This window comes from Bombina bombina, chromosome 2 (assembly GCF_027579735.1).
Source record: "Bombina bombina isolate aBomBom1 chromosome 2, aBomBom1.pri, whole genome shotgun sequence".
Lineage (NCBI taxonomy): Eukaryota > Metazoa > Chordata > Amphibia > Anura > Bombinatoridae > Bombina > Bombina bombina.
In genome coordinates, this window is record NC_069500.1 from 1355021026 (window position 1) to 1355046972 (window position 25947).

A 25947-nucleotide genomic window follows, 5' to 3' on the forward strand; every position below is an offset into this window, starting at 1 on the left:
ACTAGGGCTGTGGCTTCCACATGGGCCTTCAAGAACGAGGCTTCTGTTGACCAGATATGTAAGGCAGCGACTTGGTCTTCACTGCACACTTTTGCCAAATTTTACAAATTTGATACTTTTGCTTCTTCGGAGGCTATTTTTGGGAGAAAGGTTTTGCAAGCCGTGGTGCCTTCCGTTTAGGTAACCTGATTTGCTCCCTCCCTTCATCCGTGTCCTAAAGCTTTGGTATTGGTTCCCACAAGTAAGGATGACGCCGTGGACCGGACACACCAATGTTGGAGAAAACAGAATTTATGCTTACCTGATAAATTACTTTCTCCAACGGTGTGTCCGGTCCACGGCCCGCCCTGGTTTTTTAATCAGGTCTGATGAATTATTTTCTCTAACTACAGTCACCACGGTACCATATGGTTTCTCCTATATTTTTCCTCCTGTCCGTCGGTCGAATGACTGGGGTGGGCGGAGCCTAGGAGGGACTATATGGCCAGCTTTGCTGGGACTCTTTGCCATTTCCTGTTGGGGAAGAGATATTCCCACAAGTAAGGATGACGCCGTGGACCGGACACACCGTTGGAGAAAGTAATTTATCAGGTAAGCATAAATTCTGTTTTTAATGTTCCTCTAGCCTCCTTGACTGATGAGCATGTGTTATTTTCCTGTAGCCCAAATACAATTTTGATACTTTTTAATGTCTTTTTCGATTATTTTACCTTGAATCAACAGAGCTGCATTCAAAAACATGCCAAGAATTTTAAGCAACAGCAGGGATGTCAATTATTAATGAAAGTAGCATCCCCTTAGCTATTGCTTACATTCTGGCATTGCATATATTTCTTTCATGTAATTGGCAAGAGTCCATGAGCTAGTGACGTATGGGATATACAATCCTACCAGGAGGTACAAAGTTTCCCAAACCACAAAATGCATATAAATACACTCCTCACCACACCCACAATTCAGTTTTACAAACTTTGCCTCCTATGGAGGTGGTGAAGTAAGTTTGTGCTTGATTTTGTTCTGTGATATGCGCTTCTCAGCATTTTGAAGCCCGTTTCCTCTCAGAGTACAGTGAATGTCAGAGGGATGTGAAGAGAGTATTGCATATTGATTTTATGGTTTTCCTCATGGGAAATCTTTTCAAAGGTTCTCTGTTATCGGTCGTAGAGATTAATCTCCTACCTCCCTTTTCAGATCGACGATATACTCTCATATTCCATTACCTCTACTGTTACTGTTTCAGTACTGGTTTGGCTATCTGCTATATGTGGATGGGTGTCTTTCGGTAAGTATGTTTTCATTACTTAAGACACTCTCAGCTATGGTTTGTCATTTTATGTATTAATATAAAGTTCTAAATATATGTGTTGTACTTATATTTGGCATGAGTCAGGTTTATGTATATTTCCTTTTGCAGACTATCAGTTTCAAAATTGTGAAAAACATATTTAGGATGTTATTTTTTTTCTTACCTGGGGTATAGTCTTTTTTTAAAATTGACTGCTTTTTCATGAATTTTTGCGGGCAAAATTAGGCTTGCGAGGTCGCAAATTAGGCTTGCGAGGTCGAAAAATGCTGATGTTTATTGCGTCATTCTTGGTGCGAGAATTTTTTTGGTGTGAAGGTACGTTCGGTGACGCAAATTTTTCATTTCTGGCATCTTAGTTGACGCCGGGTTTCCTTGCACAAGGTTGCGTCTGCAATGACACGAGTTGCGTCATTTCCGGATGATGTTGGCGCCAAAAAATTTCATTTTGTGTTGTGCGTCATACTTGGCACCAAATTATTTATTTATTTAAAACCCCACATTCTATATGCCTCTTGCTTTTTTTCTATGCTCAGAGGGCGGGGCAGATTAAAATTATTCTAAAACATTTGGGCAGATTCTGTCCAAAATCTATGGATTCAAAGTATTGTCTCTCAAGGGTATTGAATAGGATTCAGAGTAAGACCTCCTGTGAGAAGGTTTTTTTCTCTCACGTGTCCCAGTAAATCCAGTGAAGGCTCAAGTTTTTCTGAAGTGTGTTTCAGATCTAGAGTTTTCAGGGGTAATTATACCAGTTCCATTTCAGGAACAGGGTCTGGGGTTTTATTCAAATCTATTCATTGTCCCAAAGAAAGAAATTTCATTCAGGCCAGTTTTGGATCTCAAAATTTTGAATCGTTTTGTAAGAGTGCCAACTTTCAAAATAGTGATTATAAGGACTATTCTGCCTTTGTTCAGCAAGGTCATTATATGTCCACGATAGACTTACAGGATGCATATCTTTATATTCCGATTCATCCAGACCTCTATCGGTTTCTGAGATTCGCTTTTCTAGACAAGCATTACCAATTTGTTGCTCTTCCTTTTGTTGCTCCAACAATTTTTTCAAAGGTTCTCGTGCTCTACTCTCTGTATTCAGAGAACAGGGTATTGCGGTGTTTCCTTATTTGGACGATATCTGGGTATTAGCTCAGTCTTTACATTCTGCCGAATCTCACACAAATCAACTAGTGTTGTTTCTTTAAAGACATGGTTGGAGGATCAATTTACTGATACCACACAGTTATCACAGTTCAGTATTTTCAGTATTTAGAAGAGAGAGAAATGATTGTATATTAAAATATCACTTTATTAGATTCGTTAAAACAGACCTGGCACAGCACATTTGGAGTCTCCACTGCTGACGCGTTTCCTGCCTTACTGGCAGTTCATCAGAGCACTGGGAGATCACTACGAACAGCTGTTTAAACACTTAGGAGAATCCGAAAAGTCCAATCACATTGAGGCAAGAAAGGCAGAACACACCTGCACATTAACTCTTTCATGTTCATTAACGCATTTTGCAAAACTGCAATTGAACTTATCAAAGACTCACACAGTGTAACAGCGTAACAAAAAATGCAAAAGTGTATAATACAATTAGATATAAATATAAAAAGAAAACAAAAGAAAACAAAGATGGGAACATTCTAAATTGGAACAAATAAATCGCTAAACCATAGCCTACACGCACATGTTGCAGCTTAGTTATTCAAAGTTGGTAACATCATTTAAATGAAGTCAACAAGCCCTTGCACATTAAATGTATATAAGATAAATGCAAAATAATAGCAAGGACTGTCACCAGACTAAGTTGGTTAATAGAAAAAATAATCAATTTACTAAAAAGTTCCTTGATTCCTCAGACAAGGGTCACCTTTTTAGGTTTCCAGATAGATTCAGTGTCCATGACTCTGTCTCTAACAGACAAGAGACGAATGAAATTAGTTTCAGCTTGTCGAAACCTTCAGTCTCAATCGTTCCCTTCAGTGGCTATGTGCATGAAGGATTTAGGTCTCATGACTACAGCATCTGGCACAATCCCTTTAGCTCGTTTTCATATGAGACCTCTTCAGCGTTGTATGCTGAATCAATGGTGCAGAGATTATACAAAGATATCACAATTAATATCCTTAAATCCCAATGTTCAGTTCTCTCTGAATTGGTGGTTAGATCACCATCGTATAGTTCAGGGGGCCTCTTTTGTTCATCCAACCTGGACTGTGATCACAACAGATACAAGTCTTTCAGGTTGGGGAGCTTTCTGGGGATCTCTGACAGCACAAGGGGTTTGGAAATCTCAAGAGGCAACGTTACCAATCAATATTTTAGAACTCCATGCTATTCAGGGCTCTTCAGTTTTGGCCTCTACTGAAGAGAGAACAGTTTATTTGTTTTCAGACAGACAATATCACAACTGTGACATATGTCAATCATCAAGGTGGGACTCACAGTCCCATAGCTATGAAAGAAGTATCTTGGATACTTTCTTGGGCAGAATCTAGCTCTTGTCTAATTTCTGCGGTTCATATCCCAGGTTTAGACAATTGGGAAGTGGATTATCTCAGCCGTCAGACTTTACATCTGAGGGAGTGGTTTTTCTATTGAGATGTTTTCTTTCAGATTGTTCAGATGTGGGGTATTCCAGAAATAGATGTGATGGCTTCCCATCTAAACAAGAAACTTTCCAGGTACCTGTCAAGGTACAGGGATCCTCAGGCAGAGTCGGTGGATGCGTTAGCAGTTACTTGGTTTTACCAACCTGCTTATAGCTTCCCACCTCTAGTTTTTCTTCCAAGAGTGATCTCCAAGGTCATCATGGAACAATCATTTGTGTTTCTGGTAGTTCCAGCATGGCCTCACAGGTTTTGGTATGCGGATTTTGTCTGGTTGTCCAGTTGCCAACCCTGGCCACTTCCTTTAAGACCAGACTTTCTGTCTCAAGGTCCGTTTTTCCATCAGGATCTCAAATTGTTAATTTAAAGGTATGGAAATTGAACACCTAGTGGTTAGTCATAGAGGTTCTCACTGACTCTGTGATTAATTCTATGTTACAGGCTGTTTCTATGAAGATTTATCATTGAGTTTGGAAGTCTTATATTTTTTTTAGAATTCTTAGAATTTTTCAGTTTCTTCAGGATGGTTTGAATAAGGTTTGTCTGCAAGTTCCTTGTATGGACAAATCTCTGCTCTTTCTGTTTTGTTTCAAAGATAGTTTGCTAAGCTTCCTGATATTCACTGTTTTGTACAGGCTTTGGTCTGTATCAAGCCTGTCATTAGATCAATTTCTCCTCTTTGGAGTCTTAATTTGGTTTTGAAGGCTTTACAAGCTCCTCCTTTTGAGCCTATGTATTCCTTGGACATTAAACTACTTTCTTGGAAAGTGTTGTCCCTTTTGGCTATCTCTTCTGCTAGAAGAGTTTCCGATTTATCTGCTCTTTTTTGTGAGTCTCCTTTTCTGATTTTCCATCAGGATAAGGCAGTTTTGCGGACTTCATTTAAATTTCTACCTAAGGTTGTGAATTCTAACAACATTAATAGGGAAATTGTTGGTCCTTCTTTGTGTCCTAATCCTAAGAATTTTTTGGAGAGATCCTTACATTCTCTGGATGTTGTAAGAGCTCTGAAATATTATGTGGAAGCTACTAAGATTTCAGGAAGACTTCTAGTCTATTTGTTGTTTTTTCTGGTTCTAGCAAAGGTCAGAAAGCTTCTGCTATTTCCTTGGCAGCTTTTGATTCATCAGGCTTATTTGGAGTCGGGTCAGGTTCCGCCTCAGAGATTCACAGCTCTGGTTCGGTCTCCTCTCATGGGCTTTTAAGAATGAAGCTTCAGTTATTCAGATTTGCAAAGCAACAACTTGGTCTTCTTTGCATACATTTTCTAAATTCTACCGTTTTGGTGTATTTGCCTCTTCAGTAGCAGTTTTTGTTAGAAAAGTTCTTCAGGCAGTTGTTTCAGTTTGATTCCTCTGCTTATGTTTTTTTTTTCTTTTCATTTAGGAGAAAAACTTATATTATTGGGTGTGGATTTAATATTTTCAGTGGAAAATGGCTGTTTTTATTTTTATCCCTCCCTCTCAAGTGACTCTTCTGTGGAGTTCTACATCTTGGGTATTACTATCCCATGCGTCACTAGCTCATGGACTCTTTCCAATTATATGAAAGAAAACATAATTTAAGTAAAAACTTACCAGATAAATTAATTTCTTTCATATTGGCAAGAGTCCATGAGACCCACCCTTTTTATGATGGTTCTGATTTTTTTGTATAAAGCACAATTATATTTCCAGTTCCTTTTTTGATGCTTTTTACTCCTTTCTTTATCACCCCACTACTTGGCTATTCGTTAAACTGAATTGTGGGTGTGGCGAGGGGTGTATTTATAGGCATTTTGAGGTTTGGGAAACTTTGCCCCTCCTGGTAGGATTGTAATATCCCATACATCACTAGCTCATGGACTCTTGCCAATATGAAATAAATTAATTTCTCAGGTAAGTACGGGCGATTGTTAAGGGCGTTTACAAGGGAAATTAAAATGTCAATTTTACTAAACATTAAAGTTTAGTTTCAAGTACGTTTTTAATCTATGAAACATTTGACTGTGACTATTTGTTATAAGTTTACACAAGTAAAGATTTCTAACCCTTTATGGACTACATTTGATTTTTTTGTCTAAATGTGTGTCTTTGAAAAATATCAGTAGGGAAATTGTTGTCCCTTCTTTGTGTCCTAATACCAAGAATGCTTCAGAGAGATCTTTGCATCATTTGGATGTTGTTAGATGATTAAAGTATTATATTGATGCTACTAAGTATTTCAGGCAAACTTCTAGTTTGTTTACTAACTTTTCTGGTTCTAGGAAAGGATAGAAAGTTTCTTCTGTTTTCTTGGCATCTTGGTTGAAACATTTGATTAATTAGGCTTATTTGTAGGCAGGTCAGCCTCCACCGAAACACTGAAATGGATTTCGTCTCATTTTAGGGACTACATCTCATTCTACACAATCGGTTGCCACTTTTTGGGCGTTCTAGAATTATTATCAGTTGACCAAATTTGCAAGGCAGCTACTTGGTCTTCTTTGCATACTTTTATCATTTTGATGTTTTTGCTTCTTCTGATGAAGCCTTTGGAAGGAAACTCCTTCAGGCATTTGCCACAGCTTGATTTATTTTTGTCTGTTTAAAGTGCATTAAAAAAATGCCCCTTTTGGGTTCTTGTGGGGTTGTGGATTTAGTTCTTCAGTGAAAAAAGATAATAAAAAAATGTAAAACATGCCCTTTGTCTCATTAAGTAATGGATTGTGGACTCTCACCACCTGTATGAAAGAAAACTAATTTCTTTCATGGTGGGGAGAGTCCACGAGACACCACCCTGTGTGTGGTTTTTTTTCTTTCATGTAATTGGCAAGAGTCCATGAGCTAGTGACTTATGGGATATACAATCCTACCAGGAGGGGCAAAGTTTCCCAAACCTCAAAATGCCTATAAATACACCCCTCACCACACCCACAATTCAGTTTTACAAACTTTACCTCCTATGGAGGTGGTGAAGTAAGTTTGTGCTAAGATTTCTACGTTGATATGTGCTTCTCAGCATTGTTGAAGCCCGATTCCTCAGAGTACAGCGAATGTCAGAGGGACGTGAAGGGAGTATCACTTATTTGAATACGATGATTTCCCTAACGGCGGTCTATTTCATAGGTTCTCTGTTATCGGTCGTAGAGATTCATCTCCTACCTCCCTTTTCAGTTCGACGATATACTCTCAATTTACCATTACCTCTACTAATGTCTACTCTTCTAACTGTTTTAGTACTGGTTTGGCTATCTACTATATGTGGATGGGTGTCTTTTGGTAAGTATGTTTTCATTACTTAAGACACTCTCAGCTATGGTTTGGCACTTTATGCATTTATATAAAGTTCTAAATATATGTATTGTACTTACATGAACCTGACTCATGGCAAATATATTTCCTTCTGCAGACTGTCAGTTTCATATTTGGGGAATATAAACATTTTAAGAAATGTATTTCTTACCTGGGGTTTAGTCTTTTTTTCAATTGACTACTTCTTGCAATTGCGGGTATTTGGTCCGCGGATGCGTCAAATGCTAAACTTTATTGCTTCATTTTTGGCGCAAAAATATTTTTGCCGCGAAAAAATACGATGCAGTTTATGATGCAACTTCGTCATTTCCGGCGTCATACGTGACGCAAGTGTCTCATGGCCTCTTTCACACGGCGGCGTCATTAGTGACGCGAGTTTGTCATTTCCGGTTATTTTTGGAGCCAAAAAAGTTTACGTTACGTTGTGCGTCATACTTGGTGCCAAACTTTTTCATTATTTCAATACCCCTTGTTTGTTTGCCTCTTGCTTTTTTCTCTATCAGAGGCCTATGCTATTGCATTTTTTCCCATTCCTGAAACTGTCATATAAGGAAATAGATAATTTTGCTTTATATGTTGTTTTTTCTCTTACATTGTGCAACATGTCCCAATCTGATCCTGTCTCAGAAGTTTCTGCTGGAACATTGCTGCCTGACATCGGTTCTACCAAAGCTAAGTGCATTTGTTGTAAAAATTTAGAAATTATTTCACCGAATGTCATTTGTAATAGTTGTCATGATAAACTTTTACATGCAGATAGTGTTTCCATCAGTAATAGTACATTGCCAGTTGCAGTTCCTTCAACTTCTAATGTGCATGATATACCTGTAAATTTTAAAGAATTTGTTTCTGAATCTATTCTGAAGGCTTTGTCTGCATTTCCACCTTCTAATAAACGTAAAAGGTCTTTTAAAACTTCTCATTTAGCTGATGAAATTTCAAATGACCAACAACATAATAATTTATCCTCTTCTGATGAGGATCTATCTGAGACAGAAGATCCTTCCTCAGACATTGACACTGACAAATCTACTTATTTATTTAAAATAGAGTATATGCGTTCTTTATTAAAAGAAGTGTTAATTACTTTGGATATTGAGGTAACCAGTCCTATTGACGTTCAGTCTAATAAACATTTAAATGCTGTTTTTAAACCTGTGGTTTCTCCAGGGGTTTTTCCTATTCCTGAGGCTATTTCTGATATGATTTCTAGGGAATAGAATAAGCCAGGTACTTCTTTTATTCCTTCCTCAAGGTTTAAAAAATTGTATCCTTTACCAGCAAAATCTATAGAGTTTTGGGAAAAAATACCCAAAGTTGATGGGGCTATTTCTACTCTTGCTAAACGTACCACTATTCCTATGGAAGATAGTACTTCCTTTAAGGATCCTTTAGATAGGAAGCTTGAATCTTATCTAAGGAAGGCCTATTTATATTCAGGTCATCTTCTCAGACCTGCTATTTCTTTGGCTGATGTTGCAGCTGCATCAACTTTCTGGTTGGAGAATTTAGCGCAACAAGAATTGGATTCTGACATTTCTAGCATTATTCGCTTACTGCAACATGCTAATCATTTTATTTGTGATGCCATTTTTGATATTATCAAAATTGATGTTAGAGCCATGTCTTTAGCTGTATTAGCTAGAAGAGCTTTGTGGCTTAAATCTTGGAATGCTGATATGACATCTAAATCTAGATTACTATCTCTTTCTTTCCAAGGTAATAATTTATTTGGCTCTCAGTTGGATTCTATTATTTCAACTATCCCTGGAGGAAAATGAGTTTTTCTGCCTCAGGATAAAAAACCTAAGGGTAAATCTAAGGCTTCTAACCGTTTTTGTTCCTTTCGTCAGAATAAGGAACAAAAACTCAATCCTCCTCCCTAGGAATCTGCTTCCAATTGGAAGCCTTCCTCAAATTGGAATAAATCCAAGTCATTTAGGAAACCAAAGTCAGCCCCTAAGTCCGCATGAAGGTGCGGCCCTCATTCCAGCTCAGCTGGTAGGGGGCAAATTAAGGTTTTTCAAGGATTTTTGGATAAAATCTGTCCAAAATCATTGGATTCAGAGCATTGTCTCTCAAGGGTATCGAATAGGATTCAAAGTAAGACCTCCTGTGAGAAGATTTTTTTCTCTCACGTATCCCTGTAAATCCAATAAAAGCTCAGGCTTTTCTGAAGTGTGTTTCAGACCTGGAGTCTTCAGGGGTAATCATGCCAGTTCGTCCTCAGGAACAAGGTTTGGGGTTTTATTCAAACCTATTCATTGTACCAAAGAAAGAAAGTTTATTCAGACCAGTTCTGGATCTGAAAATTTTGAATCGTTATGTAAGAGTACCAACTTTCAAGATGGCAACTATATGGACTATTCTGCCTTTTGTTCAGCAAGAACATTATATGTCCACAATAGACTTGCAGGATGCATACCTTCATATTCCGATTCATCCAGAACACTTTCAGTTTCTGAGATTCTCTTTTCTAAACAAGCATTACCAATTTGTTGCTCTTCCATTTGGCCTAGCAACAGCTCCAAGAATCTTTTCAAAGGTTCTGGGTGCCCTACTATCTGTAATCAGAGAACAGGGTATTGTGGTGTTTCCTTATTTGGACGATATCTTGGTACTAGCTCAGTCTTTACGTACTGCAGAATCTCACACAAATCAACTGTGATCTCAACAGATGCGAGTCTTTCAGGTTGGGGAGCTGTTTGGGGATCTCTTACAGCACAAGGGGTTTGGAAATCTCAAGAGGCGAGATTACCAATAAATATTTTAGAACTCTGTGCAATTCTCAGGGCTCTTCAGTTCTGGCCTCTGCTAAAGAGAGAACCATTAATTTGTTTTCAGACAGACAATATCACAACTGTGGCTTATGTCAATCATCAGGGTGGGACTCACAGTCCCCAAGCTATGAAAGAAGTATCTCGGATACTTGTTTGGGCGGAATCCAGCTCCTGTCTAATCTCTGCGGTGCATATCCCAGGTTTAGACAATTGGGAGGCGGATTATCTCAGCCGCCAGACTTTACATCCAGGGGAGTGGTCTCTCCATCCAGATGTGTTTTCTCAGATTGTTCAGATGTGGGGTCTTGCAGAGATAGATCTCATGGCCTCTCATCTAAACAAAAAACTTCCCAGATACCTGTTCAGGTCCAGGGAGGTTCAGGCGGAAGCAGTGGATGCTCTGACGCTTCCTTGGTGTTATCATCCTGCTTACATCTTCCCGCCTCTAGTTCTCCTTCCAAGAGTGATCTCCAAAATCATCATGGACCAGTCTTTTGTGTTGCTGGTGGCTCCAGCATGGCCACACAGGTTTTGGTATGCGGATCTGGTTCGGATGTCCAGTTGCCCGCCTTGGCCACTTCCGTTACGGCCGGACCTACTATCTCAAGGTCCGTTTTTCCATCAGGATCTCAAATCATTAAATTTGAAGGTATGGAAATTGAACGCTTAGGTTTCTCTGACTCAGTGATTAATACTATGTTACAAGCTCGTAAATCTGTCTCTAGAAAGATTTATTATAGAGTTTGGAAGACTTACATTTCATGGTGTTCTTCTCATAAATTCTCCTGGCATTCTTTTAGAATTCCTAGAATTTTACAGTTTCTTCAGGATGGTTTGGATAAGGGTTTGTCTGCAAGTTCCTTGAAAGGACAAATCTCCGCTCTTTCTGTTTTATTTCACAGAAAGATTGCTATACTTCCTGATATACACTGTTTTGTACAGGCTTTAATTCGTATTAAGCCTGTCATTAAGTCAATTTCTCCTCCTTGGAGTCTTAATTTGGTTCTGAAGGCTTTACAGGCTCCTCCATTTGAACCTATGCATTCTTTAGACATTAAACTACTTTCTTGGAAAGTGTTGTTTCTTTTGGCCATCTCTTCTGCTAGAAGAGTTTCTGAGTTATCTGCTCTTTCTTGTGAGTCTCCTTTTCTGATTTTTCATCAGGATAAGGCAGTTTTGTGGACTTCTTTTCAATTTTTACCTAAGGTTGTGAATTCTAACAACTTTAGGAGAGAAATTGTTGTCCCTTCCTTATGTCCTAATCCTAAGAATTCTTTGGAGAGATCCTTACATTCTTTGGATGTGGTTAAGAGCTTTGAAATATTATGTGGAAGCTACTAAAGATTTCAGGAAGACTTCCAGTCTATTTGTTTTATTTTCTGGTCCTAGGAAAGGTCAGAAGGCTTCTGCTATTTCCTTGGCTTCTTGGTTGAAACTTTTGATTCATCAAGCTTATTTGGAGTCGGGTCAGGCCCCGCCTCAGAGAATTACAGCTCATTCTACTAGATCAGTTTCCACTTCGTGGGCTTTTAAGAATGAAGCTTCAGTTGATCAGATTTGCAAAGCGGCAACTTGGTCCTCTTTGCATACATTTACTAAATTCTACCGTTTCTCCTACATTGGTGTATCCGGTCCACGGCTTCATCCTTACTTGTGGGATATTCTCAATCCCTACAGGAAGTGGCAAAGAGAGCACACAGCAAAGCTGTCCATATAGCTCCCCTCAGGCTCCGCCCCCCCAGTCATTCTCTTTGCCGCTCTAACTAGTAGCATCTCCCCGGGGGTGGTAAAGAGTATGTGGTGTTAGTTGTAGTTTTTTATTTCTTCTATCAAGAGTTTGTTATTTTAAAATAGTGCCGGCTTGTACTATTTATTATGCAGCAGAAAGTGAAGAAGATTTCTGCTAAGAGGACTATGATTTTAGCACCAGTAACTAAAATCCATTGCTGTTCCCACGCAGGACTGTTGAAAGCAGATAACATCAGTTGGGGGGAACAGTTTGCAGGCTTAACTGCTTCAGGTATGATCAGTCATTTTTCTAACAAGACCCAGTAATGCTAGAAGACTGTCAGAAATTCCCTCTGGGATAGGTAAGCCATTGTTATTAGATTCGGCAATAAAAGGATGGCTTATTTTAAGGGCTTATGCTGGTTGACACTATTGTGGGCTAATCGATTGCTTTTTAGCAAGTTTTCAACTTAAATAGGTGTTTTTTTTTATCAACTTAAAACACTTTTGTGGATTAATTTGCGCCTGGCACTTAGTTGGACACCTAATCTAGTCAGAAAGGCCCCTCCACTCTGGTATGCAGAGGAAGGAAGCCTCATTTTCGCGCCTCAATTGTGCACTTGTTTTGACAGTCCGGAGGCATCAGGAAGGGCTCCAGGGAGGCTTATATTCTTACCAAAATAACCCTAAGGAAGGTAAAAGCCACAGGGCAAGTGTTAACCGGTTAACTGCTGTTATTAGCTCCGGTTTGGGCATTAAGGGGTTAATTGGTCTGAAAATTTGTGTGCAACCTTTTCAAAGCATTATGACACTGTGGTGAAAATTTCATAAAAATCGGATGTGTTTTTGATGTTTTTTTGATGTTTCAGTAATAAAGTGTGCACTTTTATTATTTAAAGAGACAGTAACGTTTTTTGTCAAAAATAAATTTTATTGCATTGAAGTTACTTTTAAGTCTGTTAAACATGTCTGAACCTTCAGATAGCCTATGTTCTCTATGTTCAAAGGCCAAGGTGGTTCCCCCATTAAATTTATGTGTGAAATGTGCTATAGCGTCCAAACAGCTTAAGGACCGTACAATTACACTTAAAGATATAGCCCAAGATGATTCTTTAGCTGAAGGGTGTGAAGATAGCTTGCTATCCTCCCCTTCTGTGTCAACACCAGCTATGCCCGCGCAAGCGATGCCCAGTACATCTAACGCACCAATTGCGATTACTATGCAACAGTTAGCGGCAGTAATGGATAATTCTCTCTCAGCATTTTTATCCAAACTGCCAGCTTTTCCTAGGAAGCGTGATTGCTCCGTTTTAAACACAGAAAATGAGCAAGCTGACGCAGAGGATTATTTATCTGTAGTGCCCTCACATCAATCTGACTTGGCGTGCCTGTCTGAGGGAGAAATTTCTGACACAGGGAAAGTTTCTCAGCAGGCAGAGCCTGATGCCATAGCATTTAAATTGAAGCTAGAACACCTCCGCGCCCTACTTAAAGAGGTCCTAGCTACACTTTATGATTGTGATCCTTTGGTGATCCCTGAAAAATTGTGTAAAATGGACAAATTCTTAGAGGTCCCAGTACACACTGATGCATTTCCAATACCTAAGAGGGTGGCGGATATCGTGACTAAGGAGTGGGAGAAGCCAGGTGTACCCTTTGTTCCCCCTCCTATATTTAAGAAAATGTTCCCAATTGTTGACCCTAGAAGGGACGCATGGCAGACGGTCCCTAAGGTAGAGGGGGCAGTTTCAACGCTAGCTAAGCGCACGACTATACCAATAGAAGACAGTTGCGCTTTCAAAGATCCTATGGATAAAAAATTAGAAGGTTTACTTAAGAAAATCTTTGTTCAACAGGGTTTTCTTCTTCAACCAATTTCTTGCATTATTCCTGTAACCACTGCAGCGGCTTTTTGGTTTGAGGAACTAGAAAACTCGCTCCAAAAGGAGACTTCTTATGATGAAGTCATGGACAGAATTCACTGTCCCAGTCCACAAGGGTTCCCTTTCTGGGAACAATAATAGACTCCGTAGAAATGAAGATTTTTCTGACAGAGGTCAGGAAGTTAAAGCTTCTGAACGCTTGTCGAGTTCTTCAATCCATTCCTCAGCCCTCCATAGCTCAGTGCATGAAGGTAATAGGACTAATGGTTGCGGCAATGGACGTGGTTCCTTTTGCTCGAATTCATTTAAGACCATTGCAACTGTGCATGCTCAAATAGTGGAATGGGGATTATGCAGACTTGTCTCCCCAGATTCAAATGGACCAGAAAACCAGAGACTCACTCCTCTGGTGGCTGTCTCTAGATCACCTGTCTCAGGGAATGAGTTTCCGCAGACCGGAGTGGATCATCGTCACAACCGACGCCAGTCTTTTGGGCTGGGGCGTGGTCTGGGAGTTCCCTGAAGGCTCAGGGTCTATGGTCTCGGGAAGAATCTCTTCTCCCGATAAACATATTGGAATTGAGAGCGATATTCAATGCACTCCAGGCATGGCCTCAACTAGCGGAGGCCAGATTCATCAGATTTCAGTCGGACAACATGACGACTGTAGCGTACATCAATCATCAGGGGGGAACGAAGAGTTCCCTGGCGATGAGAGAGGTATCCAAGATCATCAAATGGGCAGAGGATCGCTCCTGCCATCTATCAGCAATTCACATCCCAGGAGTGGACAACTGGGAAGCGGATTATCTGAGTCGTCAGACTTTCCATCCGGGGGAATGGGAACTTCACCCGGAGGTTTTTGCCCAGTTAACTCAACTATGGGGCATTCCGGATCTGGATCTGATGGCGTCACGTCAGAACTCAAAAGTTCCATGTTACGGGTCCAGGTCCAGGGATCCCAAGGTGACACTGGTAGATGCCTTAGCAGCGCCTTGGTGGTTCAATCTAGCTTATGTCTTTCGACCGTTTCCTCTTTTCCCACGGCTAGTAGCCAGGATCAAACAGGAGAAGGCTTCGGTAATTCTGATAGCTTTTATTTTTATAAACTACAGTCACCACTGCACCCTATGGTTCTCCTTTTTCTCCTAACCGTCGGTCGAATGACTGGGGGGGCGGAGCCTGAGGGGAGCTATATGGACAGCTTTGCTGTGTGCTCTTTGCCACTTCCTATAGGGATTGAGAATATCCCACAAGTAAGGATGAAGCCGTGGACCGGATACACCGTAGGAGAAAGAAATTTATCAGGTAAACATAAATTCTGTTTTTGATGTATTTGCTTCTTCGGAAGCAGTTTTTGGTAGAAAAGTTCTTCAGGCAGCTGTTTCAGTTTGATTTTTCTGCTTTTGATTTAAGTTTTTTTCTTTCAAAAATTAAAATAAACTTATTTTTTTGGGTTGTGGATTAATTTTTTCAGCGGATTATGGCTGTTTTTATTTTTATTCCCTCCCTCTCTAGTGACTCTTGAGTGGAAGACTCCACATCTTGGGTATTGATATCCCATATGTCACTAGCTCATGGACTCTTGCCAATTACATGAAAGAAAACATAATTTATGTAAGAACTTACCTGAAAAATTAATTTCTTTCATATTATTATTATATATTATATGATTTTTTGTATAAAGCACAATTATTTCCAAATTTCCTTTGTTGATGCTTTCTACTCCTTTATCACCCCACTGCTTGGCTATTTGTTAAACTGAATTGTGGGTGTGGTGAGGGGTGTATTTATAGGCATTTTGAGGTTTGGGAAACTTTTCCTCCTCCTGGTAGGATTGTATATCCCATATGTCACTAGCTCATGGACTCTTGCCAATATGAAAGAAATAAATTTATCAGGTAAGTTCTTACATAAATTATGTTTTTTTCTTCTCATAAGCATATATTTTTTTCCTGCTTTTATTTTTGATCTTGTTTATTTTCCTACCTCATTTTTCTTGGCTATTCGTTGGGTACCTGTGAGGTGGGAGGGGTTTTATAGGGCTCTTGGAGTTTTGGAATCTTTGCCACCTCCTAGTGGCAGAGAAGAGTAATGGATCATGGACTCTCACCACCAGGAAAGAAATTAATTTATCACGTAAGCATAAATTGTTTTTTAATATCTATATATATTTTTTTAATTTATGAAGGATTTTAGAATAATTTTGGCATTTGTACCTGTATTGTGTAAGAAACCATCACCTGCAATATTCCCATCCATCAGAATACATTTTGCCTGTCTGTTTTTTATATTATCTGATATTAGATCTTTTTCTTCTTGAAAAACAATTTTTGGCATTTTTTTTTATTTTTGCGTAGTTTTTTCTTTAAATCTTACACAAGCTCAGTTTACATTTAGCTAATTAACGGTTAAAATTGTGAATAAACTAAACTCTCTTACATTATGAAACACATTCAGAATTTTTTTTTTATTTTTGTTCATAATTTCACTTAAAGGGACATGAAACCCAATTTTTTTTCTTTCTTAATTTAGAAAGAGCATGTCATTTTATATAACTTTCTAATTTACTTCTATTATTTAATTTGCTTCATTCTCTTGATATTGTTTGCTGAAAAGCATATCTAGATTGGCTCAGTAGCTTCTGATTGGTGGCTGTACATAGATGCCTCATGTAATTGGCTCACCCATGTGCATTGCTATTTCTTCAACAAAGCATATTTAAAGAGTGAAGCAAACTAGATAATAGAAGTAAATTGGGATGTTGTTTAAAATTGTATTCTCTACCTCAATCATGAAAGAAACATTTTGGGTTTAGTGTCCCTTTAAGTGTATTTAATTTATATTTTTTAATATCCAAAGACACAATTCTAAGAGTTAATTGCACCTGTCATTAATTAATTGTGCTAGTAATGACAGTATGGCACAAAAAAAAACTGTAATCAAACATTAGTAATAATTATATTTTCATGTAATGTTCTTTTTCACGCTTGGATACTTATTATTTTAAAATTTTTGGGTTCTGTTAAAACTACAACCTAAATGTAAAAATCCAGATGTTATTGAATGTGTATCTCAGGCTTTCCAAGTTGCACATTCTTCTAATGAGTTGGAATAGCATTTGGCAGATAAACCAAAAATAAAATGAGCTTTTGCCCCGCAAGCTCTAAAGGATTTAGGGTCACTGATTAGCCTGTTTTACTATTGCCTGTGTCACAAAGCAATAAATATATGTTGGTAACGGAACTCCTGCATTGCACATGTGGGGTTAATACACATATGATGATATCCTCTAGAAACTGGGCAAAACATTTCCCTTTCATTTGTGTTCCAGGTGCTGCACAAGGTCGACGTAGAGGAGACCTTCTGTATTGAACAAAAGGCAAATAAATATCAGGTGTACAAAATAAGATTTGATTTCTTACCATATGAGTACTATCAACAGGAGAAGTTTGTGAGGCCAGAAGGCATCCTTCGGTTCATGGAAACCAGGTACATTGTAGTTTGTCTACGCTTTATCCTCTGAAACAATGAAATCAAACCTTTTTTGTTTATTTTTATCTTAGCTAAGTTCAAGAATAAAGACATTAGGGCTCCATTTATTAAAGTTTCTAAAAGTAGAAGTGAACCTGAATGGGAATCTCCCCGTCAATTTGAGTGCCCCTAATCGCCGTCTATTGTCAACATCCTATATAATAAAAGGCCAAGTGTGTTTGTCCGAAGCTGTCATGCGCAGTAGAGACTGCACATTTGGCCTTCCAACTAACCCAGCGTTGTGTGGTGGAGTGGGCGTGGCTGGGCTGATGCGACATAGGCGTGGCCGGGCATGATGTGGGCGGGTCCGGACGTGACACAGGTGGGGCCAGATACCGGGGCCAGCTGTTAAGAGACAGAGAGCTCTAAAGAGGGGGGATAGAGAGAGCAGAAGAGGGGGGGGGGAAATAGAGAGAGGGAGAGAGAGACAGCAAAATAGAGAGTGGGAGAGGGACAGCAAAAGAGAGAGGGGGAGAGAGACGGCAAAAGAGAGAGGGGAGAGAGACAACAAAACAGAGAAAGGGATAGAGACAGCAAAAGAGAGGGGGGAGAGAGACAGCACAAAAGAGAGGGGGGAGAGAGACAGCACAAAAGAGAGGGGGGAGAGAGACAGCACAAAAGAGAGGGGGAGAGACAGCAAAAGAGAGGGGGGAGAGACAGCAAAAGAGAGGGGGGAGGGACAGCAAAAGAGAGGGGGGAGAGACAGCAAAAGAGAGGGGGGGAGAGACAGCAAAAGAGAGGGGGGAGAGACAGCAAAAGAGAGGGGGGAGATACAGCAAAAGAGAGGGGAGAGAGACAGCAAAAGAGAGAGGGGGAGAGACACAGCAAAAGAGAGAGGGGGAGAGAGACAGCACAAAAGAGAGGGGGAGAGAGAGACAGCACAAAAGAGAAGGGGGGAGAGAGACAGCACAAAAGAGAGGGGGGAGAGACAGCAAAAGAGAGAGGGGGAGAGACACAGCAAAAGAGAGGGGGGAGAGACACAGCAAAAGAGAGGGGGGAGAGACACAGCAAAAGAGAGGGGGGAGAGACACAGCAAAAGAGAGGGGGAAAGAGACAGCACAAAAGAGAGGGGGAAAGAGACAGCACAAAAGAGAGGGGGGAGAGACAGCAAAAGAGAGGGGGGAGAGACAGCAAAAGAGAGGGGGGAGAGACACAGCAAAAGAGAGGGGGGAGAGACACAGCAAAAGAGAGGGGGGAGAGACACAGCAAAAGAGAGGGGGGAGAGACACAGCAAAAGAGAGGGGGGAGAGACACAGCAAAAGAGAGGGGGGAGAGTGAGCGCAAAAGAGAGGGGGGGAGAGAGAGCGCAAAAGAGAGAGGGGGAGAGACACAGCAAAAGAGAGGGGGGAGAGACACAGCAAAAGAGAGGGGGGAGAGACACAGCAAAAGAGAGGGGGGAGAGAGACAGCAAAAGAGAGGGGGAAAGAGACAGCACAAAAGAGAGGGGGAAAGAGACAGCACAAAAGAGAGGGGGGAGAGACAGCAAAAGAGAGGGGGGAGAGACAGCAAAAGAGAGGGGGGAGAGACACAGCAAATGAGAGGGGGGAGAGACACAGCAAAAGAGAGGGGGGGAGAGACACAGCAAAAGAGAGGGGGGAGAGACACAGCAAAAGAGAGGGGGGAGAGACACAGCAAAAGAGAGGGGGGAGAGTGAGCGCAAAAGAGAGGGGGGAGAGAGAGCGCAAAAGAGAGGGGGGAGAGAGAGCGCAAAAGAGAGGGGGGAGAGAGAGCGCAAAAGAGAGGGGGGAGAGAGAGAGCGCAAAAGAGAGGGGGGAGAGAGAGCGAGCAAAAGAGAGGGGGGAGAGAGAGCGAGCAAAAGAGAGAGAGAGAGAGGGTAATAGAGAGAGAGAGAGGGGGGGGGGAGAGAGGGGAGAAAGAGAGCAAAAGAGAGGGGAGAAAGAGAGAGCAAAAGAGAGGGGGGATAGAGAGAGAGCAAGGGGTGGGATCGCTGTACTACGAAACATGGCCTGTGTACACGGGCTTTAGGACTAGTTTATCAATAATAGAGTCAGGTGTATTCGTTTCAACTCGATGCGCAATAAGAGCAGATGATTGATAAATTAGAAGCCAGGCTAGACGCAGATAATTTGAGCATATCTGGAATTGCCATTTATCTGAAGGTAAACAGCTTCAAATAGTCATGAATTTCATTAAAAATCATTATCATCACTGATTACCTTGACAGTCTGAACCGCTGCAATATTTCACAGTCTGTAAGAGCTTCCAGACCTCAACAGGGCAAAAATAATCACTGCACTCTTAACCCTTTCACTACCGGGACTTTCAGACAAAAATTTGCCCAGAATACCAGAGAATTTTTAGCATTCATGCTATCACTACACAGAGGCAAAAACAAATAGTGAAAATTGGAGATTCACCGGAAGTGACATAATTGGAGATTTCGATGGCCTTGGAGTTATCGACAGAAAACCGGCACCAACAGAAGATTGTTACAGGTGGTGACACACACAGTGTCACCGTCTGTAATGATTAGGCATCCGCCCTTATATGCAGGCGTAGCACCGATCGCGCTCCAGCTCCATATGCAGCAGATGCCTAAAGCTTCAGGAGCTAGGACGTGTATATATACGTCTTGCAGTACAATAGGCAAAGTACAGCAAGACGTGTGTGTGTATATATATATATATATATATATATATATATATACGTCCTTTTGTGTGAAGAGGTTTTTAAAGGTATACTAAACACAAACTACTAAACCCTAAGCTTAGGAGCCGGCCCGTTTTTGGTTCAGCACCTAGGTAGCGCTTGCTGATTGATGGCTAAATGTAGCCACCAATCAGCAAGTGCTATCCAGGTGCTGAACCAAAAATGGGCCGGCTCCTAAGCTTACATTCAAATAAAGATCCCAAGAGAATGAAGAAAATGTCATAATAGGTGTAAATTAGAAAGTTGCTTAAAATTGCATCCTCTATCCAAATCATGAAAGTAAATATTTGGGTTTAGTGTCCCTTTAAGTGCTGTCTTTGACTGATAACATCTTGCCTTTGCTGTAGAGCAAGACATTGTCTATGGTGCCTTAGTAGTAGTAAGGTTGCTGCAACTGAAAATATTACTTCCATTTCAGAACTAAAAGTTATTTGACTTTTTTTTTTATTTTCTTTCTGGTCCAACTTATACTCATACGGACTTCAAGACTAACTATTGTTATCTATGGTAATTGAAAGAAAACTGGTTTCTGAGTAGACCATTTCGTCTATACTCATTGGCTTTTTGAACTAGGGCAACTGATTTCATACAGACTTAAACTATTGTTTCCTATGGTGTTCTTGACAAGAAAGGTGCTGAATACACATTTTCTATCTGGGCACATTGTTATACGCGAGATAGACACAAAACTGTGTGATAACGTAGAGAACTTCATCAGATCTGGCTTTGTAAGGGCAGAAAATAGGTTCAGTTGGTATGTCGCAAATCCACATAGTAATTGATTAAAGGGACAGGAAACCCCAAAAATGTATTCCATGAGTTGGAAAGAACATACCATTTAAATAACGTTCCAATACACTTCTATTATCAGATTTGCTTCATTATCTTGTTATCCTTTTCTGAAGGAGCAGCTACACAGTACTGGCAGCTATCTGAACACATCTAGTTAGCCAATCACAAGAGACAAATATGTGCAGGTACCAATTAGCAACTAGCTACCACTAGTGTAGGATATGTGCATATTCTTTTTCAACAAAAGATATCAAGAGAACGAAGCACATTTGAAAATGGAAGTTAATTTAAAAAGCTTTATCTGAATCATACAAGTTTAATTTTGACCTTCCTATCCCTTTAATATAATTTGGCTGCATCACCTTGAATAACAAGGTATTGTGCTGAAGCTATTGTGGTTATTAAAGCCAAGGATTTTGAATATATTTACCACACAAACTAACACACTACAAGTCTTTGTTAGTTCTGTATAAAAACCTGTGATATTATTTTCTTGTCACATGATTGGATAATGTTGTTATGTGACTTTAAACCATTATCTATCTTGAGTTATAAACACTGTTTTACGACTATATGCACAGTAGTGCACGCACACAAACATAAATCCTGTCTTACGTTTTTAAGGAGTTAAATTGTAAACTAATGCCTCTCTTTAGTGCCTTTTTTATAGGTTTATGTGAGTAAGGTTCATAGCCTAAAATTCTGGTGATGTTGCAAGACCAGAATCTAATAACCTTCAAACTGAAGTGTCATTTTAAGGGGGAAAAGTAAGATAATAGAATTTTAAATAAATATTCATGGTTGAGATTCTTACAAACTTGATATGTAGGATTTTTCAATAAACTTTTCACTCAGAATTGTGTGATGTTTCTTATTTAGGTTCTTCAAAATCATGTTTGACGCTATAAAAAAGAAAAGCGCTAAGCTTTCCTCCTTCAGAGAAGTAGGCACTAGAAAGGCTACCCACAAGGACCTAGATGATGCTGGAGAAAGCCGAGGAAATCAGGTTAGCGGTGGTCTTTTTATATTTTTGGGTTTTTGATAACGAGATATGGTTTTATACTCATTTTGTTACCATGTTGCATTGCAGTACTCTGACAAACGAGGGTTTAAAGGGATAGTAAACACCAAAAATGTTATTGTTTAAAAAGATAGATAATCCCTTTATTTACCAATCCCCATTTTTTCATAACCAACTCTGTTATATAATTATACTTTCTTTCATGTAATTGGCAAGAGTCCATGAGCTAGTGACGTATGGGATATACAATCCTACCAGGAGGGGCAAAGTTTCCCAAACCTCATGCCTATAAATACACCCCTCACCACACCCACAATTCAGTTTTACAAACTTTGCCTCCTATGGAGGTGGTGAAGTAAGTTTGTGCTAAGATTTCTACGTTGATATGCGCTTCTCAGCATTTTGAAGCCTGATTCCTCATGTCAGAGGGATGTGAAGGGAGTATCGCCTATTGAATGCAATGGTTTTCCTCATGGGGATCTATTTAATAGGTTCTCTGTTATTGGTCATAGAGATTCATCTCCTACCTCCCTTTTCAGATCAACGATATGCTTTCATATTCCATTACCTCTACTGATAGCCAAACCAGTACTGAAACGGTTATCTGCTATATGTGGATGGGTGTCTTTTGGTAAGTATGTTTTTATTACTCAAGACACTCTCAGCTATGGTTTGGCACTTTATGTATTTATATAAAGTTCTAAATATATGTATTGTACTTGTATTTGCCATGATTCAGGTTTTCCGTATATTTCCTTTTGCAGACTCTCAGTTTCATATCTGAGAAATGCTTTTTTTTTTAGGAAAAAATGTATTTCTTACCTGGGGTATAGTCTCTTTTTCAAATTCACTGTCTTTTAGATTCGCAGGCAGAATTAGGCTCGCAAGGGCGTAAAATGCCAAAGTTTATTGCATCATTCTTGGCGCAAGAATGTTTTTGGTGCGAAGTTACGTTCGTTGACTCAGTCGTCATTTCCGGCGTCTTAGTCGACGCAGAGTCCTTCACAAGGTTGCGTCTTCTGTGACGTGAGTGTGTCATTTACGGATGTTTTTGGTGCCAAAAAATATTTTTCTGTTTGTTGCGAGTCATACTTGGCGCCAAATATTTTCATTATTTAAGACCCCATTCCTATATGCCTCTTGCCTTTTTTCTCTATCAGAGGGCTATGGTGTTTGCATTTTTTCCCATTCCTGAAACTGCCATATAAGGAAATTGATTATTTTGCTTTATATGTTGTTGTTTTTTTCTCTTACATTTGCAAGATTTCTCAATCTGATCCTGTCTCAGAAATCACTGTTGGAACCCTGCCGCCTGATAACAGTTCTACCAAAGCTAAGTGCATTTGTTGTAAACTTGTGGAGGTTATATCTCCTGCTGTGGTTTGTAATAGTTGTCATGATAAACTTTTACATGCAGAGAATGTATCCATCAGTAGTAGTTCATTAACTGTTGCTGTTCCTTCAACATCTAATGCACAAGATATACTTGTAAATTTAAAATAATTTATTTCTGATTCTATTCAGAAGGCTTTGACTGCCATGCCGCCTTCTAATAAACGTAAAAGGTCTTTTAAAACTTCTCATAAAGTTGATGAAATTTCAAATGACCTGCAACATGTTGAATTATCCTTTTCTGATGGGGATCTATCTGGTTCAGAAGATCCTGCCTCAGATATTGACACTGACAATATCAATCTTTGTTAAAAGATTCTACTAGATCAGTTTCCACTTCTTGGGCTTTTAAGAATGAAGCTTCAGTTGATCAGATTTGCAAAGCAGCAACTTGGTCTTCTTTGCATACATTTACTAAATTCTACCATTTTGATGTATTTGCTTCTTCGGAAGCAGTTTTTGGTAGAAAAGTTCTTCAGGCAGCTGTTTCAGTTTGATTCTTCTGCTTATGTTTTAAGTTTTTCCTTTTATTTATGAGAATAAATTTATATTTGGGTTGTGGATTAATTGTTTTCAGCGAATTGGCTCTTTTTATTCTTATCCCTCCCTCTCTAGTGACTCTTGCGTGGAGTTCCACTTCTTGGGTATTGCTTTCCCATACGTCACTAGCTCATGGACTCTTGCCAATTACATGAAAGAAAACCTAATTTATGTAAGAACTTACCTGATAAATTCATTTCTTTCATGTTGGCAAGAGTCCATGAGGCCCACCCCCTTTTTATGGTGGTTATGATTTTTTTGTATAAAGCACAATTGTTTGCAAATTCCTTTGTTGATGCTTTTTACTCCTTTCTTTTTCACCCCATTACTTGGCTATTCGTTAAACTGCAATGTGGGTGTGGTGAGGGGTGTATTTATAGGCATTTTGAGGTTTGGGAAACTTTGCCCCTCCTGGTAGGATTGTATATCCCATACGTCACTAGCTCATGGACTCTTGCCAATATGAAAGAAATGAATTTATCAGGTAAGTTCTTACATAAATTATGTTTTTTACCTCTGTAATTTCCTTGTATCTAAGCTTCTGCAGACTGCCTTCTTATCTCAGATCTTTTGACAGACTGGCATTTCAGGCAATTAGTGCTGACTCTTAAATAACTTCACGTGCATGAGCACACGGTTATCTATATGAAACACATGAACTAACGCCCTCTAGCTGTAAAAAAACTGTCAAATGCATTAAGATGCGAGGCGGTCTTCAAGGACTTAGAAATTAGCATATGCGCCTACCTAGGTTTAGCTTTCAACTAAGAATTATAAGAGAACAAAACACATTTGATGATAAAAGTAAAGTAGAAAGTTGTTTAAAATTACATGCCCTATATGAATCGTGTAAGTTTAATTTGGACTTATCTATCCCTTTAAGGAAAGTATTTAAAGGGACAGTAAAAACCTTGAGAATTTTTGTTTGTTTAATTTTTTTGAAAAGTTCAAATACAATGCAGTAAAGGGAAATATCAAGACAAGACTCTACATTCTAATAACACACAGCAGCTTATTGTGTTTACCATAATGGTAACAGTCGATGATTAGAATGATACAATTCCAAGTCGCTTCAAAGCAAAACAGTCAAATAAACATAAAACAAGATTTTACAAAAAGTGTTTTATTTCATTAATATAGGTCCTAGAGATGCCCATTGGGGAAACAAGACAGTAAATCTTTCAGTATACTAAAGAACAAAGATACAATATTGTAAATGGTTTAGTGAACTAGTTTTATATTTGTTATGTACTAGATTCACATAACAAAAAATTAGGTTATGCATTAATGTATAAAGAGAACCAAAATGGCCTTCTAAAATAAATTCATATCTTAATAGATAACTAGAAAGTAGGTGGGAATATATTTATATGACTCCAATACCCTATTTATCTATTTTTATCTGTCTATACACTATATAAATGCTAGATAGAATTAAGCATTGAAAGAAAAGATTAGTCTGAAAATAACATGTAGATATTTTTTTTAAAGTTTAGTTAACTTAAATATTGACAAAATAAGTGTAATGTTTGAGAGTCTATAAAATAATGGGAGCTGCCATGTTGTAACTTAAGTTACCTTCTCTGCTGTGGCCAATAAGGGACAGTTATAAATAGGTCACTTGATTGTGCAGCCAATGTCTGCGTGGAATATAACCGTGTTCTGCACATCCATTTCTAACAGGAAAAGGGGACAAAATAAATAAAGTATATTGCAGAGGTTTTTTATGTATATAAAATGATATATATATATAATTTCACCATCTTCTTGAGCCTAAGGGCTAGATTTATCAAGCTGAGTCGGACAGTGGCGCATATACACTCCCCTGTCCGCCGCAGCTCACCTCTGGCGGGGCGAATTTTCCCAGCGGTATTTACCATTGCACACGAGCGCTATTTTGCATTGCGTGCAATCCTGCCCGCGCACAGCCAATCACGCGCAGGCAGAAGCTGTCAATCTCCCTGGTCAGACTAGACCGCAGAGATTGAATTTCGCCACCTTAAATACGGCGAGCAGGTTCTCTTGTGAGAACCTCCAGCCGTAGGGGCTCTAAGGCTGGCGAAAGCCTTTGATAAATCGACCCCTAAGTGTACGAAAAGAGAGAGAAATAAAAAAGCTACTCTAGTTCAGTAAATACAGCTATTACACTCGTTAATCACACTGTATCCATAAATCCTAAATCCTCCAATAGGTTTCCTGCGTCTGGTAAAACCCTCTCTCCATTCAAGCGCAGTTATCTACAAGTTTAATAACAATGATGCATTGAAAGCAAAAATTAACCGGAGAATAACATGTAGACCAGAGAGCAAATTTCAAAGCAGCTGCTTCAAACTCACCAGCGCAACTTGCAATCTTCTGCTCCAGATGATTTCAGACGGCGACCGACAAGTACAGATAGTTTACACAGGCAGGGTACA

At 39.4% G+C, this 25947-nt stretch overlaps 1 protein-coding gene across 1 annotated transcript in view; it reads left to right on the forward strand.

The window, feature by feature from the left end:
- POLR1A (RNA polymerase I subunit A) overlaps positions 1-25947 on the forward strand; it is a 364344-nt gene that overhangs the window by 211346 nt on the left and 127051 nt on the right. The window contains 2 exon segments of the mRNA XM_053704267.1: positions 16916-17073; positions 21457-21583. Of these exon segments, the coding sequence (XP_053560242.1) occupies positions 16916-17073; positions 21457-21583 (285 nt within the window).